General features: G+C 37.4%; 1 protein-coding gene across 1 annotated transcript in view; it reads right to left on the bottom strand.

The window, feature by feature from the left end:
• The window catches only part of CD34 (CD34 molecule), a 424,855-nt gene extending 418,266 nt beyond the window's left edge, over positions 1-6,589 (bottom strand). The window contains exon 1 of the mRNA XM_044077137.1: positions 6,342-6,589. Coding sequence (XP_043933072.1) covers positions 6,342-6,420 — 79 coding nt within the window. The 5' untranslated portion in view covers positions 6,421-6,589. The remainder of the gene's footprint in view (positions 1-6,341) is intronic.
• Positions 6,590-18,338: the final 11,749 nt, after the last annotated feature.

Raw genomic sequence — 18,338 nt, 5'->3', positions numbered from 1 at the left:
CTTGGCTTTGGAGAGTGTGTTTTTTACCTGTGCAGCCATGATTATGGGGACTTTACATTCTTCCGGTATAGAGATGAGCCCTTTAGGGAGTGAGAGAGGGGTAAAGTTAGCACTGAACCTATCTGCCAGGATATTGGCAATATCAGTTGATTCTGTATATTTAGTGCCATTGTGCTGTAACTCAGAGCAGATCTGAGTGTTGCCATTGAGATTCTTGATATAGCTATAGAATGCTTTGTGGTTGTTTTTAGAATCAGTGGCAATTTTGTTTTCATAACTAGCTTTGGAGGATTTTATGAGGGACCTCAGCTTCTTACTGAGGTTGACCACGGAGTTCCTCTAATCATGGGATTTTACTCTTTTTTGCAACAGTTTCTTTCTTCTGTTGTAGAGTTTGTTTATAGCAGGGGACCACCAGATTGGCTTCCTTTTTTTGGAGGATAGCATCTTGGTTCTGTTAGGGATTGCATGATCCATGCACTCGTGTAAGTGCTTATAAAGTGCATTTGTATAGGATTCAGCAGTCGTACCTCTATTGTCCGTCAGCATGGGTGTCGTGAAGCTTGCCACTTCTATCTTAAGAAGTGTGAAGTTGGCTTTGGAGAAATTTTTTATGGTGGTTTCCCTAATGGGGGGTGTTGGTTGGATGTGGATATCTAGGGTGATTAGCTTGTGGTCGGATCTGACCAACAAAGAACTAACCTCTGGTGTGGAACACCGGTTGCCCATGTTGGTAATGACCAGGTCTAGGATATTGCTACCCCTGGTGGGGGTATGGATAAGTTGATCAAAGGTGTTGGAATTTATGAATTCCAGAAAACGTTGAGCACAAGAGTTGGTAGATGAGTAGTTTTCCCAGTTAATGGTGGGGTAGTTGAAATCACCCATTATTAGGGTGTTAGATTGTACCCTAATATTTTCCAGTGTATCAAGAAATGAGAAGTGGGAATCCTGGGGAATGGTGGGGGATCTGTAGCAAGCTACAATTTGGATTGCAGTCTTGCCCAGTGTTAGTTGCACTTGGATTATCTCAAATGCATTATGCGGAGCAACTAGCCGGGAGGTGTGGATATCCTTAATGAATATGGACACCCCTTCGCCTTTGGTGTTTCAGTCTGGGTTAGGTGGCCGAAAGGTGTGGTATGAATTATAGCCTGGTAATGCTGGGGTGCTCTCTGGGGCCTTGAACCAGGTCTCTGTCACTGCACAGATGTCGATGTTCTCCATTTTAAGGAGTGCCTTGATTGAGTGCATTTTGAGGTTTAGACTTCTAGCATTAAATAGCATTACCCTCAGATTTTGCTTGCTTGTACCCGTTATGGTGGTGAATTTGTCATTTTAATCTTGCCTAAAAAAGGCATTATAGGGGTGCCAAGAGGCTTAGCCAGTATCTGGAATCCCAAGGGCGACAGGTGCAGGCCATCTCTGGCAAAGCATCGTGGTCTGTCAGTCATGTCATCCCAGGCCGATACATACTGGATCCCCTTAGAATGACACCAGAAGCTTAGCCAATTGTTGAAGTCAGTCATTTTGTCCTTGTACTGTGGTATCATTCTGGGTGATGGCAGGATGCTACTCAGGGCTACGGTCATACCTGCCTGGGCTACAAGATCAGACAGCTCCTCCATGTCTCTTTTCATGAAATCCAGGGAGGTACATCTCAAGTCATTCACACCAACATGGACAATGACAGAGTCATATTTGTACTTGTTGTGGAGTGACCTGAATGCGTGTGTTATGTGGCGGATCCTGGCACCTGACAGGTAGCTGACAGTAACTTTCTTGTTGTTTAGCCTGGTGAGTGGAACATCAGTGTGCCTGACTATAGAGTCTTCTTCTTCTTCTTCTTTCGGCTTTTCCCGGTTAGGGGTCGCCACAGCGGATCACCTTGTCCGCATTGATGGGCAGTGGGAGTTTTACCTGTTGTCAGCTTGCCAGCCGGCCGCCTCCACAAAAGGCACACTCACACCTAGGGCCAGTTTAGAGTGTCCAATCCACCTGCAGCATGTCTTTGGGATGTGGGAGGAAACCGGAGCACCCAGAGGACACACCGACCACAGGAGGGAGACACATGCAGACTGACAACAGAAGGCCCAGCCAAGGATCGAACCGGAGAACCTCTTGCTGTGAGGCGGCAATGCTAACCACTGCACCACCGTGGCCGCCCTTGCCTGACTATAGAGTATGTGGTATAAATAGAACAAAGCTGACCAAGATTTGTTTGGCTCTTGGGATAGTGTCATCTGATTGGGCACACATAGCAGACGTAATTATATTTTGCCTTGCTTTCTATGGCATGTCTGTTATACTTTCAGATAATAATGTTCTTGAATTTTTCAATTAAACTAAGGAACTCTGTAAGGGAGAGAAAGAACAGTATAGGCGCTCAGAGGCTAAGCCAGAATCTGCTGCCATGGAAGGGTGTGCCTTTGCTTTCTGCTATTGTGTGACCTATTAACCTCTGCATCTGTTTCTTGTAGTCTGTATGTCATCCAGTGAGTGTTATTTTTGAAAGCAGAGTCTTATCTGAAGCAGGGTCTTACACATGGAGGAGATGCATATAAATCTTTCATATAGCGAACCCCTATGCTGTCTAACACTGAAACTTTCATGGACCCTTCCCTGCAAAGTCATTTCTCACACAGGTGATGAATTGCAACAGCTGGTCAAAGATGAATCTTCCAGCCAAATATCTACTGATACTGGCTGTAAGGTAAAATTGCTAAGACAGTTGTATATCATGGTTTAATATTAACACTACATTATTCATTTGTTAGTAGATACTGTCCACTGGCCTAATATCTACTGATGGGGTTTGTGAAGTATTAATAATAGAACATGTTAAGTGAAATTCTCTTCCCTCCCATTCAAAGTACCTGCAGCAAGGAAGACTGCCATTTACTTTCAGGGCAGTGCATGCAAGGATATTTGTTGATGGCCTTTTAATTCTACTCCAAAACTAGCTGGAAGGGTGGATGCCAATACCTTTTGCTGCCATCTAATGTTTTATTGTATGGCAGTCATTTTCAACTTCTTCTCATCATCCTATACGCCTTACTTCTATATGTCTGCCTTTATTTGTTCATTGTGGGGGACTGAGTTACTGTTGATTTTACCATTTCAGGAGAACTAAACTCTGTTCAGTTCAGACATTATCTCACTCTTCGCCCCTCCCATCATGTACTGTAGAATAGGCGGGGTACTCAAAAGTAACATAAAAATTTGCACTCTGAAAATTTTAGAAAAACTTGTTTTTGAGAAGTAAATTGTCCATTTTTGTAGTACCTGACTTCATAGGTCATAGGTTAGTACTAAGCTAATTGCCCTTGCAAGCCATTTTAAGCCTAGCCAATTATCCCTTGTGAGACTCAAACCCTGCACCTTGTGTTTGTAATGCAAACACCTTAACCTTTAGGCCACCCTCCCCAGAAAATATGATATGATCTTACCCTTGGCAACATGAGTAATTGAGATTTTGTTTACAGTGGCTTTCACAGCTACAGTCTCGACAGACCACTACCACTAATTACACTCATGCTATGGTCTGTAACGGCTGTCTTTTGAAATCTACATCTTTTGAAACTACTTTGAAAAATGTACATGCAGTACAGATATCATGATTTACTTTTATCTGAGGAAGAGGAATGTAGTTACTGGTTTGTATCTGGTAAAGAGGAAACTCAGAGGAACACACTAGTTTTAAACTTAGTAAAATGTACTCTGAGCTTATAGCTGTCTTGGTATTTTAAGTTTTATTTCCCCTTCTTTTTCTGCATTTCAGCGGGAACTCTTTGTGTGCAGAAGTGTGCTAAAACTAAATCAACATAATGTAAATGGAATGTAATACAGCAACAGAAATGAATTGTGGAGTGGTTCCCTGGAGAACTCTAATTTAATCCACAATAAAATTGTTGATAAATATAGCTAGTGGCGAGTATCCCCCAAACAACAATTATCAGTAAACATGTCAACATTAAGATTTAAGATCCACTTCTTGTAAGTGCTGTCTCCTTTAATAAGTATATTGTACATGAAAAGATTTTCTAAAGTTAACAGATGTTAAAAGTATTGTGTGTTACTATTCAGAATAAGATTTCTGAAATGCTAAACACAGAAACATCGTAAGTAGTAAAATACATTTTTTCATCCCAGAGCACAATGAAATTTTCCAGCTTGTATCACAGTATCCATAAGTATCTGTCACCTGGTAAAAGTTACATTCTTCCTTGGCTCACTGTCACCTCACTGTGCGAGTTTACATTAACAGACAGTGACTAGATCTGACACAGTGTTTCTAAGATATGGACAGAGTAGATATAAGGCATTCATGCTGCAAATGTGAGCTTGTGTTTCCAGCTGTTATTAAATTGCAGGAACTCTTAAACCGGGAAATAAGCTTGCATTCTCTCAGGATGTAGTATTGTTTTAATCAATTTTGCATTCTTTTTTTGTTTGTTCCTACACACGCTAACTTATGAACTTTACACACTCGCACAAAGCTAACGCATCCTAAAGAAAAAAATATTCCAGAAAACCAGTGTGTTTAAGTGAAAGTAATATTTTTGACTAAATTCTGATTTTCATAATTCACACGTATAGCTGACTTGGCATTCATAGCTGATGAAAAGTATATCAACAAATTCAAGAAATTATTTTATTTAATTCTTTGTCATGTTCATGCTTTCAAATGCTACTGTGGAAATCTGAGCTGTTTAATAAACCTTTTGCACATCTTATATTATGTAAAAGAACCCTGAGAAATCAACCTCAAGCTACTCAGTTTGCAAGAAGTGAGCTGGCATGAAAATGTGCTACCATGAATTGAACCTGGGTCACTGAATGTACCATGTTTACAACATGATAGTTTAACCATATTATTGCATCATAAAGAATCAAAACATCCCTTCCCCAAAACTTTGAAAACAAATGACCAAGGTACCTTCTGCTAGGGTAAACACATGCTTACCAAGTTTTTTTGTTGTTTTTAAACCACAATTCCTGCATATATTGAGGTTTCATGAACATGTAGTTTTACTCTTAATTTCTTATTTATATAGAAACGTAAATACTGAGTTGTACATCATGAAGTTGCTTGCGTACAGTACTGACCTAAATTATTTTTAATAGCATATGTAGCACTCAGTTCATTAATTTGATCATTGAAACAGGAAGACGTCAACATATCTGCTGCACTTATAGTACACATTTACACTCCAATAAAATGAGAGCCAAAAAGCAGGTGAAGCACAATTTCATGTCTGAAATCTTATCTGGCATTTCAGTCATCCCAAAATATTTTAAGAACCATAAATGCAACATTCATTGAGCATGAACAAAGAAGGAGGAAGTCTAACAGGTCCATTGATTATAACAAAAAACAAAAAAATAAATAAACATTCATTGCACGTACAGAGATTGTACATGGGTGTGGGAGATTTGTTGTGTGTATGCAGACAGGGAGGGAATCTGACAAATCCAGCAGATATATATATACAGTGAACAGGACTTGCAGATCTGCTGGGCAGACTCATACAGATTGTCTAGAAGATTTGTTGGGCATACAGAGAAACAAATAAGTTAGAGAGTTTATAGCTGCAGAAAAGGGGTTAACTTAAAGGAAGGTAAAAGGAAAGAAATAAGAAGTGAAAATAATATGCTCATGTCTGAAGGATACAGACGAGTAAGATCTTTCACACTTGCATGTTTCTCTCATAACCACATACTGTTTAGTATGGATTACTTTGCCAGTCACAGAGACATACATTTGACCCATTTATCATATATATATATATATATATATATATATATATATATATATATACACACACACACACACACACACACACACGTGCACTCAAGTTGCACATAGTGACTATAAAATGGTAAAGTTTAATGGTTTCCATAATAATGCCTCATAACTCTGAATTTGGAACTCAAAATTATTTGTCCAGGTATCCACTTCTGCTCCTTGTAATGATAAAGAAACTGCTCTGTAGATTGTGAACAGCTCTATATTTGTTACACACAGTTGTTGTTGAATACATTATCAACACAGCAAACATTAAAACAATGTTATTTGATCTCCATTCTGAGAAATGAGCACAAACTTGTGTGCACGTGATGTTTCCAGGGAGGCAGGGTGCATACTATTAATGTGACACACGTTAAATTGTATTCCAGTTGTATAAATGTGAACTACTACAATCTGTTCTTAGCACGGGTAGTGTACAAATAGAACATAATTTTGATATAGGTGTAAATTTCTGCTTTCACAAAGGATGCTTCTATGTCAAGCCTGAAACAAACCTTTTGACTGTTTACAAAAAGTAAAAGTTACTCACCCACAGAATTCAGCGCACAAATCAGTAAGAAGAAGTTAAATGTTAGCATGATGCTTTTAAAACTCCCGGCTGATAGCATCCTTCCAAATTAACTTGCACAATTGGAATGGCTTGGCTTAGTCCTAACAGTTGCTTCTTCTGCCTTTTTCACTTGTTAACTTTCCTCTTTACTCCTGCTCTCCTGCTAAGTTTGCAGTGGGAAGTCAGAGGGGGGGGGGGGGGGGGCTTGGTTTGCACTACAGCACTGAGGCTGGAGTATGACTGGTACAAGTATGAACAGGGCAGATTCTGTTACTTTTCCTCTTCTCCCCCACTCCCCTCCTCCACTACACAAGTTAACTCCTTGCTGGTGTGCTACTGGCTGTTTGTTTTTATTCTATCTTTTCATTCACACATTTGATTATTACACACATATATTTATTTTCCTTGATCTTATGAGGAATAAAATTATTAAATAGTCAAAATACAGGAAATGAGACATTAATAGTCTCTCCCAATTATGCATAACATGTATTCCCACCCTGTTTGCAATGTGCTGCAACAATTTCAGCAGAGTATAGCAGCTAGTACCGCACCCTGAACCTGATACTTTATCATCACATGTATATCTAATGCTGTCCTGTCTGTTCTCTGGTCAGCTCATACATTTAGAATGGATGCAGTTAAGAATGAACCTGCATAGAAGGTGTACTTTGGGGAAAAATGTAAGGATCATGGATGTTCAGGCTTAGCTGTAGTGAAATCTTGACTTTGAATTTCTACATTTTCAGAGCTGCAGCCACCACACATTTGATTAAGTAGGTGAGGCTTCACCCCCTGCAGAGAAGGCGATTCAGATTTACTGCTTTGGCCAGCTTGTCTCAGCCTTAGTGTCATTCACTATTCTTGCATTCAGCCCAATGTCCAAAGTCTGTGTAATTCATGTTTGTGCCATGGTGCAGAACTGTGGGTATAATTTTTGTGACACATTTACTATGGGATGGGAAAACAGGGTATGCATGATGTAGAAACAGTTTGGGAGTAGGTATTATCCCTAAATTCCATTTCCCCCCTTTTGGCCATTTTGTGAACCTCATAAATGGTTATCAGAACTACCTTCAGAACAAAGACTGCCAAGTTTATTTCCCAATTTTCAAATAATTATTTTTAGAAATGTATATTTATTTAACTTAAGTGTTAACACACCATTTACATTAGAATTCATTATAGTGGCCAGGTTCCCATTTCATACACTGTTGATTCTGGTATGCCTGAATGTTGTCTTTATGTTTGAGTTAGATTAATGTACTGTATCTGTCCTCCTATACTGTATGAGTGGTATGCAGTATCCCATAATCTGGGCATGTGTGGGAAGTCAGGTATGCAGATGTTTCAGACTGGAACAAGTATTGCTGTTTAATAATCATCTAGTTATGTACAAGATCCACTATTATTTTTAACAGGACAGTAGGTAATGCTGCTGTCCTCAGGAAATTTAGTACTACAGACCAAACTTGGTGATGGTGGTGGGGACAACAATTAAGCTATCTTATACTTTCTGTATTAAGTACTTAATGGCAAGACATGCACTATATGTTGTTATAAAAGTATAGCAGAGTTCAGTAAAGTAACCAGTGCCAGAAGTGAGCTATGCTGTATCCACGCATGTGTGTGCGCACGCACCTTGGCAGAATGTATGATGACAATTTTATAGAATTTCTTCTGACTGCAGTAAGGCAGCTCAACTTCACAGGTACTACAAAGACACCATAGCACAGGTGTCACGTCACAAGAAGTAAGACATCCCATAATGCAACTGCAGAATGGAAGCAGCATCACGTGTACATGCACACAGAAAAGAGTAAAAGTGCCCTTGCTTTAGTCTTCATAACTCGGAGATCTCCCGTCCACATCTTGGTTTTCAAGTTGCTTTAGTTGCAGACGTCTTACACATTGAAGAATATAAAAATGCTTAATCAAGATTTTTTGGGAACCTTATTCTGAAGTGAATGCAAACTATGAAAGTGCTGTTGATTTCGTAGTGACTGTATGGAGGTAAATGAAAAGAACAGACTTAATATTGTCATATGCAAGCTGTTATATTCATGTATCTTTAGGTAGCCATTATAACAACATAAGCCACATGCATTTTTATTCCCAGTTCACTTTAAGGTATCTCATCCAGGTATAATCACATTTAACAGTTACTTTATTCTTCAGTACTGCTACATAATAGTGAATGCAGTAGCTTCAAACATTCAGCTGAAAAAGTGGTTTTCTAAGCAGCTGAGGAGATTGTAAAGGTGCCATTCTGTATTGCAGTATAAATACAGCTTTGTGACTTGTAAAGTTTACTACCCAGTGCAAAAGCAGCTACCCTATACAACAATTAAAGGTGTCTCATTTTCCCTATTCAAGTGCTTTCATTCCCCCTAAATGTTCTGACATTGTTCAAAGTTGAAAGGGTATTATGTAAAAAAAAGTGAAACTTGAATACTATAAGTTTGTTAGATATAGAAAAGTGTATAACATCTAGGGCTGAATGGGACACTTTGAAGTTATGTAGAAGTTCAGAATGTGATGTTAAGTTTTGTCAGGCTGACAAGGGGTTAACTGGTTGTTGTTTTCCTAGGAGAAGTATGATAAAATGGTGTTTGATTTGTTAGCTGGTCCAGAATATGAAAAATTGGCAAACAACCCCAGGAAACATTACAACAGTCAGTTAAGAGAATTTTTGGATAAAGGGGAAAGACTTGTTTTTTTTTTCACAGAGAGGGATGCAAGTAAGTTGTATGTTAAACATCCCAAGGACCCTAATTTTTTGCCATTCCTAAAGTGCACAAGAATCTAAATGACCCCCCCCCCCCGCCAATTGTGGTGGGTGTGGGGCCATTCATGCAAAATACTGGGATTTTTTTTGGATTTCCATTTAAAGAACTTTCTATCTAAAATTCCTTACCATATTAAGTGTACTGCTGATATTTGTCAAGAAGTGAAGAAAATTCAGTGGTATATTTTTTTTTACTGTGCTACAGTAGATATTAAAGCTTTATACACCAATATTAAAAGAAGGTGGGGAATAGAAGCAGTTCTTTGGATGTTAGGGGAGGGACTACATATAGCCTTTCTGGTGAAAGTATTGGAATTTTGTTTAATGCATAATTATACTTGCTTTGGGGGTGATTATTTTTTGCAAAAAGAAGGCACAGCAATGGGGACTTCTTTTGCCTCAGCTATGTTATTATTTTTATGGCCTCTTTTGAGAATAGATTTATTTATTCTAGAGAATTTTTTGCAAACAATGTTATTTTGTTTAAGCATTACATTGATGATTTAATTTTTATATGTAGGGGGAATTTGGTTGAGTTTTCTGTATTTATTGATCAGTTAAACCAGAATGAACTAGGGTTGCAGTTTACTTTTACTGTGGATAGAATGAATATACAATTTCTGGATGTGGAATTTTGTGTTAAAGAAGATTTGAAGGTAGAACATAAACCCCATGTGAAGCCTACTGCAGTTAATATTTTTTTACAGGCCAGTAGCGTGCACCCATCACATCTTATGGAAGCGGTGCTTATGGATGAATTTAAAAGGATTTATGAGAATACTTCTGATATGAATTTGGTGGGAAAAGAGTTCATGAAGGTGGAATGGAAACTGTTGCAAAGGCGTTATTCTAGTGTTAGTTTGAAAAAAGCTAAGGATAGTGTGTTAAAAGTGGGGGGGGCAGCAGCTGTGGTAGGAGAGGATCTATATTACGATGTTGAAATGTCGTAATATCGAACACCAGATGGTAGACCCGTATTCAGTGAAATGCATTTATACTATTCGATAAATACTTCCAGGGCAAAGATGTAGTTGGCCAACTACACGGTGTTGCTCTTTTCTCCACTGTAGTGTGATCTCGGAGTTGGTATATTTAGTTGGGGGGGGGGGTTGAGGGGCACAGCCCCCCACATGGGTGGGTTTGTTTTAGGTTAATGTTAGTTACGTTGGATTGCGGGGCAAGTGTTTCTTTGCACTGTAAGTATTCATTGATTAATGTAAATACGTTTCGATGAATATGGGTCAGTGTTTAGGTGTTTGATATTATGACGTTTCGATGTCGTAAAATAGACCCTTAAGAGACATAATAATTATGATGGTTTTAAAAGGCATCATTTAGATCAGGAAACTGATAGGCAGGACAAAGTATTATTTTTTGTTACCAGATTTTCCCCATTTTCTGATATTTTGATGAAGTCAGTGAAAGATTTGTGGCCAGTGGTATGTGAAGATGAGCAACTAAAGCATTTGTTCCCTTCACATGTTACATTGTCTTATCAGAGGTATTTAAATTTAAGGGAATTGTTAGGTTTCAAGAAGGTTTCTTTCAAGAGGGCTAATATGGGTTCCTTCCCTTGTGGAAGATGTAAAGTATGTTCTAGGATTAAGAACATTTCAAGTAGAAAAATTAATGGTAAATTATTTTGTTCCATGGGAAGGTTTTCATGTGTTTCTTATGGGGTGATTTATATTGTAGGGTATAGGTGTACTCCTTTGAGGTGGTATGTTGGACAGACAAAACGTATGGTAATAGTTAGAATTCTTGAACATCTGGGACATATTAGAAATAGGAATTTGAATAGCCCAGTAGCTGAACACTTTATTAATGCACATGGGAGTTCTGCTGTTAGTTTCTTCTTTAGTGTGTTGGCTACACCTTTTCTTGCTAGGGGTTGGGATTTTTTAGCTAGTTTGTTAAAAATGGAAAACAGGTTCATTCTAAATTATAACGTATAAATCTGGATGTCAATTTAAATGTGTAAGTTATAATATCGCTTATATGATGTTTTGTAACTTATTGTATATGGAAAAATATTTTACCCCTTTTTAAGGGTATGTTTGTTTAAGCAAGTTCTTGTAGTAGATTATTGGATGATGAGATGATTGTTTAATTGGACCAGTTTGACATAAAATGTGAATAGCAGGTGGTGGCTTATGTTTTTCCTTGAAGGCTGTTTGCCGAGGTACCAGAAGCACCATTAAAAGTTGGAGTTTGTTCCCAGTGACTGCCTTCTGAGATTCTGGATATTCAGTTTGGATGGTGCAAGGTCATGTAAAATATGTTATTAATTTGAGAAATACATTATATTGAATAGATGGGCAGTGTAACATTGTAATCATTCCATTCAGAAGTTGATAGAGCACAATAAATGGTGACATTTGTAAATTCTAGAAGGATAAGGCCACATGAGGTGTTATTTGTGTCATCAGTTCACTTTTAAGGGAATATCTACCAACTAGAGCCTTTCCCATTGAATGTGAGGAGCTTTTAACTACCCCAGGGTTATGCAAACTTGGAGCCAGTCATATTTAAAGGTTTATGAGGAGTTTGTTTGGCTTGCCACTCAATCCATCTAGAGTTGGACTTTCAAGTGCCCATTAGATGATATAGGCCCAATCCAGAAGCTCTCACTGAAAACTGAATTGAACACATATATCATAGTCTGCTGGATACATAACTTGTTCCTGCCAGAACCCTTACTGTTAAGGTCAGGGGTATTTGCTCTAGACAGAAACGTGTCACCAGTCATATATCCCACAGAATTTTGTCTTTCACTCCTCTTCTGTGATATATATTTTTCTGGCATAAAAACTGATATCAAGGGACCACATCTAGCTTTGCTGATGTTTTCAAATTGGATGTCATTATCACATGCTATTCTGATACTAATTCTATGAATGAACCAGCACTCTTTGAACTCCTTCATTTAAGTAAAACCAGTGGTATAGCAAACAACTGCTCTAGCGACCTAAACGCTTACCATCACATCACAGCCACCAAATAGTGTGGTACATACCTAACCCAATGTATCTGCCATTTATCAAACAGGCTGATCTTACATGTCAAACACTGGACCTCCCTGTACCTCCCTAGATACCTGTAAAACCAGTCTGAATCATAGATGGGTGACAGCAAAGTTTCATCGGGGATCTGTAAATGATGACTGCTTTATGGGGTACACTGCTAGTCTCCCAACAGTATTGGATGATGTGGCTGTACCTCCCGATGAGCTCCTTGACTGTAAGCTTAGTAAGAACCTATACATTTCTGAAAACTCAGGTGCTATTCTTTCAAAGAAGCAGTCTGAATAAACATCTCATGGAAGCTAATAACACAGGCATGCTATTTGGAGAGTTTGTAACAAGGCACCAGGGGAAATAAATCTTGTGTTTTGGAACTTTTTTGTTTTTTAATTTTATTTTCATTTAGTAATATGAAATCTTATCTTTGCTGTTTGTGGAGCATTCTGACAAACATCCAAATAGTACATGAACATGTACTCAGTTTTTACTTGTGCCAGTTAGAAATAGGCTAGAGAGGAAATCACTTATTTGTCGACATTTTCTAGCAAATCCAAATCCCAAAGTTACTAAGGCTGTATCTGAATCTGTGGTTTTACTTGCCTCCTCTCTGTTCAGCACGAGAAGTTGAGAAGCATAGTGCCTCATGCTTGGGAAGTTTCTGCTGATTTAACAGCACACATGAGTGGATCAGAGGAGGGGATAAATAATTTTAAACAAGTTACTATTATAAATTTTCTTGATAAAATATCACAAATTATGGTGTGTGAACATCTGTCAGATTTCTGACTAACTCATAATCAAAATTCTTAAAAGGGCAAAAAATGGACACTGTCATAATTAATATGTATGAATGTCTCATAAATGCCCTCTATGAAGGTGTTAGGAGGTGCATTGTGTTACCAGTTCTTTAAGGCCTTTGATGCTATTAACTCTGATCTGTTATTGCAGAGGCTTAGTGTACTACAAATGGAACCATTGTGTAGAAGTAGATCATTGTTCATCTATAAGGCAGAAGTTCTTTACTAAGGTGCAATGGTGCCTGCTACAAACTACATTTGGATAGACAAAGATATCCAGACAAGTTTGTACCCTTGGTACCTCATTATTAATTATTTTGTGAATCAGATGGGGTGAATTGTAGATTGTATCACTACTACTTATCTGGGATGTTGCTGATCCTGCTTTGCCTTTTGCTGAGACTATGTTACCCTTAATTCAACAGATGGTGCAGGAGGAATGTTGCCATCCAATATGACAAGCTTAAAGATTCTGTCTTGTATACTCAATGCCATTATCAAGTTGCTCTCCCTTGTTATTTCTTTTTTGCAAATCACATTGCACAGTGGGGGTTTGCTATGTATGGTCGATATGATTGGGAGGTATCCATGAAGACACCAACATATTCCATTATTTATATTTGACAAACCTGCAAAGAAAGTAAAGGGCCAATGACTTTCTTAACTCAGATTCAAGTCATGCCTTTAGAGCAGATATGTTGTCAAATCAGGTATAGAAATATGCTACATAAAGAAAGCTAATGGTGAAATGCAGAAATCTCGGACGTTATCAAAAAAAAAGAGGAATGCAGGAAGAAATGGGAGAAGAAAAATATGAAAGCAGAGCAAGAGGAACTGCTGGTTGGCTAACACAGAGGCTAAGAGAGCTGCTGCAATTGCAAAGAGCAAGGCATTACAGTACCACCACAAGCTTCTTGAAAGTGACCAAGCAAGTGGCACAAATAAGCACTATCAGGTGTCAAGACAGAAAGTCAAAGAAGATAGTCAGCAGATAGAATTCATAAGGGATGTCAGCAAAAAGCTGCATGCCAGTCCGGGAGCCATCAAAAGTAGATGGAAGGTCTGCTTCAAAAAACTTCTGAATGAAGAAAACCCTACAGAAGCTGTATTGCCCTGTGGGCAGCTTACAGTGAAAGAAAAACTCACTCTAGAATAAGCAAGAACAGCACTAAGAAAAATTCAGTCAAGAAATCAGCAGGCTAAGATGGAGTCACAGCAGATTTGATCACGATGTTGGGTGCATTAGCATAGAAATGGCTCCAAGGTGTAGTCATTGCAGTATGAACAGATAGAGAAAGATCCCAGACAACTGTAAAAATAAACATTCTAGTGTTGGGGTACAAGAGCAAATGAGGGTGGACCATTACAACTGTGTGCAGTACAGAGGTATCAGACTCCTATCACACTGCATGAAAGTGCTGGAGAGGGTGACTGACAAACAAACATACAAAGTAGCAGAATGCAAGATGGGAGATGAGCAGTTCAGATTCAAATCAAGATACAGAACTGACTTGATGTTTGCAGGTATCTTAGGGCCAGATTCAATAAAGCCTACACTAAGTGTACACTGTGCTGAGTGAACAGATACCAAACATAAAGCACACCTTCTTCTTCCTAATTTTAGTTTTCCTACTTATATTTTTGCAGCTTTAAATACTGACAGAGATTCATAAAGGTTAACACAAAGTGTAGACTACATGTACACTTAGTGTAATCTTTCTGAGTGCCTAGAAAGCACAAAAATTGATAAGAATGCTATTGAATAGGTATTGTGCACACTTTGTTTTATTTATCATTGTTGGACTGAATGTTTTTTTTTCCTTGCATTTTGTTAAGCTCTTGTATTGAATAATAAGAATTATGGTCACTAACAGTGTTTAGCAAAATTCCTACATGAGCAGTGCTGGTAGGGTCGGTCATTAATATCCAATCTCAAATACAGCCTTTATTAGTATTTTTGTCAATTCTGGTGGTTGTTTCTCCACACAGACTGATAGTGTGGTGCTTTGATTTTTGAAATGTTTTAAACCCATAAGCCAAACAGTTTATTTTGTGAGGCAGACTTATGTTCAGTAGGCAGAATATAGAGTGCTGCTATAACTCTCAAGTCAAAATACATCCAACTCAGGAACTGCTTCAGACTGTCTTTGGCATCAGTTTAAAAGTACATACTAGGATTTCAACTTTACTGATGTTTGGCATTTGCATGGAGAGTTTGGAAAACCTTACCTTTTTGAATAGATATTTTACACAACCAGCCCATGTAGTGTAGTCTTTATGGATTATATTGTATGAAGGAGGTAGTTTCATCATATTTTATGTTTGATTTTAAACCAATTTTTTGGCAATACTGATTATGTCAGAGCTACGTAAAAATATGCAGCTGTCTGAGTCTGTTACTTTGTTCTGAATACTGTGGCAATAATATGGTCAGTTTTATTCCAAGATGTTATACCAGAGAGTACTATTCGGATAGTTTATAATATTTTCTATAGCAATTCTTTGGAAGTATTTTGAGTTTTTTGAGTTATACAGGATTTCTTTTTTGTACTAAGGGCCTTCTATATTTGAACTGGTTAATAGCTGCAAATTTTGTTTAGTTGGTAATTAATTTTCAGGTCTTTTATGTTGTAGTTAAGATTTTGGGATATATTATTAATGCTGTAGATGTGAGATTTTGTGTATGTTTGAGTGCTTGTGGTTGATAAATGCATGTCTGTTTCAGAGGAGTATAAAACAGGTTATTATCGAATAGAAGTTGGCCCACAGAATCCAAGATTGCTCTTCAGGATGGGATAAAGCCACTGAGGAAAAATGAGTGATGTTTGGCCATCTGAGGGTAGTGTTGCCTCCAAAAGATTTTTCACAGCTTGAGAAGTAAAGGGTAGAAAGCACATATAATCTAACCTTAACAATGTTGGGCACATATAAAGTATTTGACCCTACTCAGTCTGGGTGTGAATTGCTAATAGAATAAATGATCAGAATCGAATACTCTTGTGGGTACAGGCTAACAAATATATCCCCCATTCATAATGGCTCTTCACAAGACTTAACAGCACATTCACTGTTAAATATGTATATCAGTTATTAACTGTAATAAACCATTACTTTCAGGTCTTCCTATATAATGACAATCTGCATTCATATAAGTCTGTTCTCCGATTTTTACAACGTCTGAAACAAGCAAGGTTTTTAATATAATCTCCAGTTGCTTCAGCAAAATAAGAATTTAGAACCAGATGTTTAGAAAAGATGCCCATGCAGACTTGTTCGCATCAAAAGCTAAATTGTGTAACTTCATTAGCTTTTCCTTAGTAAGTGTTGATAGAATCTAAAACTTTAAATATCTTACCCTCTAGCTGACATTGAACATTCTCTTTAAGTACCTGATAGCGTAAAAACTAAAATTTGCTAAGCACTGCCTGCTACTATATATTTTACCAATTTAATGTGATAGTATAAAGCTGCTTAAGTGTTTCTGTATATTATGTATAAATAAGACAGCCATTACCTTGTATGACTAATGTATGGTGTTACCCTTTTAAGAGTGTACATAGTCCATAATGCACTGCAATTTCTTAGCTGTTGTCATTTGGGTGTGAGATGTTGAAATGTTAACATTGTTTAAGCTGAGCTGCTGTGTTGTTACCAATAAAAGCTGCCTTTTTTGCTGAAACTTATTGTGTACTATGACATTTCTGATAAGACTAACAAATATTATTGGGTATCCGTGGGTGCAGCTTAGACACTTAGAAAGACAATGACATGGCCATGTTACAGCTGTTGAATTTTCCCTTCCTATCAAAGTTGCTAATACAATTTATAACTCCCAACAAAGTAACATGTCTTCAATAAAACGTTTTGTCTCCAACTTCCCATCATTTGAAAACCACTGTGTATCTGTCAGAATTGGCTGTTTTCTATTTCCTTTTTTATTAGTCATTTTATTTCAAGGTAAAAAAATTACTTAGGAAAATTGTATACCTATATGCAAAAATAAATTGAATATATATAAACTTGAAAAACACAACAAAAATAACAGCATTCTTATATATAAACATTTCACAATTGGTATGACCGAATAGTACTATTACATGGTAAGACCAAAAGGGAAACCTCTGGACAAGGCAAAGATGCAGAGAATGAGTAAAGTTTTCATAGGTACAGGACCAACAACATTGGCTTGCTTCACTGGTAAAACAGACATTACGTAAGTTTTCCCACAAATCAATGTATATGTGTGTGTGTGTGTGTGTGTGTGTGTGTGTGTGTGTGTGTGTGTGTGTGTGTGTGTGTGTGTGTGTATATATATATATATATATATATATATATATATATAGATGATGTTTAAATTTATTGGAAAATTTCATGAGTGTAAGCATTGTGTCAAAGAAGTCCCGATTTTCATGTAATATCTGCTCTATTAATCAAATGTTTCAAATAAAAATTTCACCTAAAGAGAGAGCTTTTTAATCACATTTATACCATGGTTAAACTTTTTCATAGCTATATTCAAAGAGCTATTAAACCACTTTCAGCTGAAAGCAAAGAAATATTCTACTTTTACTGTAAATTATAACATACCCAAATAATTTTGATGTTTTGCACTTCTAAAATATGTGGAAGTTGTCAGCAGTTTGATTTGGACAAAAATTACAAAGGATGTTAATTTGTGAGGAGTTAATTTACAGATTGTGTAGTACCATGAATTTCTGGATTATTAATTTAGAAAAAAATGAGAAAACTGAAAGCACTGTCCAAATGATTTTTCAGCTCACATTTCCTTCTTCATTTGATAAGAGAAATGTCCAAAAATCTGAGGAGTAGAACTCAAGTTGTGCCTGAGTTTTATGGCAAATGAGTGTAGGTGACTAGTTAAAAAGCCATGTTTGAATCATCTGTAGTGTTTCACCATTTACTGATAGTACTGAACAACTAAAATACTAACGTTCTTACAAGATTTAGGAATGGAAAGTAGTTTGCCTTCACATACCCCAAAACAGCTAGCTAATGCGTGGATGCAAGATTCTTTGTTACAAAAACTTAGTATAAGGTTGTTCCTTCTAAAAAGAGAATGTAGGGCTCCTCGGCAGTTTGCTTAGATTTTCCAGTGTTCCCGGAGAGGGTATTATTAGCTACAAACTACTGTGGACTTATCCTTGTTATACACTCCTTACTTTGGAAGTAATGTCTTCTTATTTTAAGGGTCATGACAACATTTTACGCACTGACTACATCATCTTTCTCCAGCTTGCATATATGTCATCATCTTGACAAAGTATAATGTTAATGGTCCACAGGCATCTCATAATGTTTCTCTACTACTTTGTTTTGGTAAATTGTTAAAGCAATGTATTTTGTCTGG

The sequence above is a fragment of the Protopterus annectens genome, chromosome 7.part0 (genome assembly GCF_019279795.1).
Source record: "Protopterus annectens isolate FY-2018-M chromosome 7.part0, PAN1.0, whole genome shotgun sequence".
Taxonomy (NCBI): domain Eukaryota; kingdom Metazoa; phylum Chordata; order Ceratodontiformes; family Protopteridae; genus Protopterus; species Protopterus annectens.
This window is presented reverse-complemented; position numbering and strand designations above follow the sequence as displayed.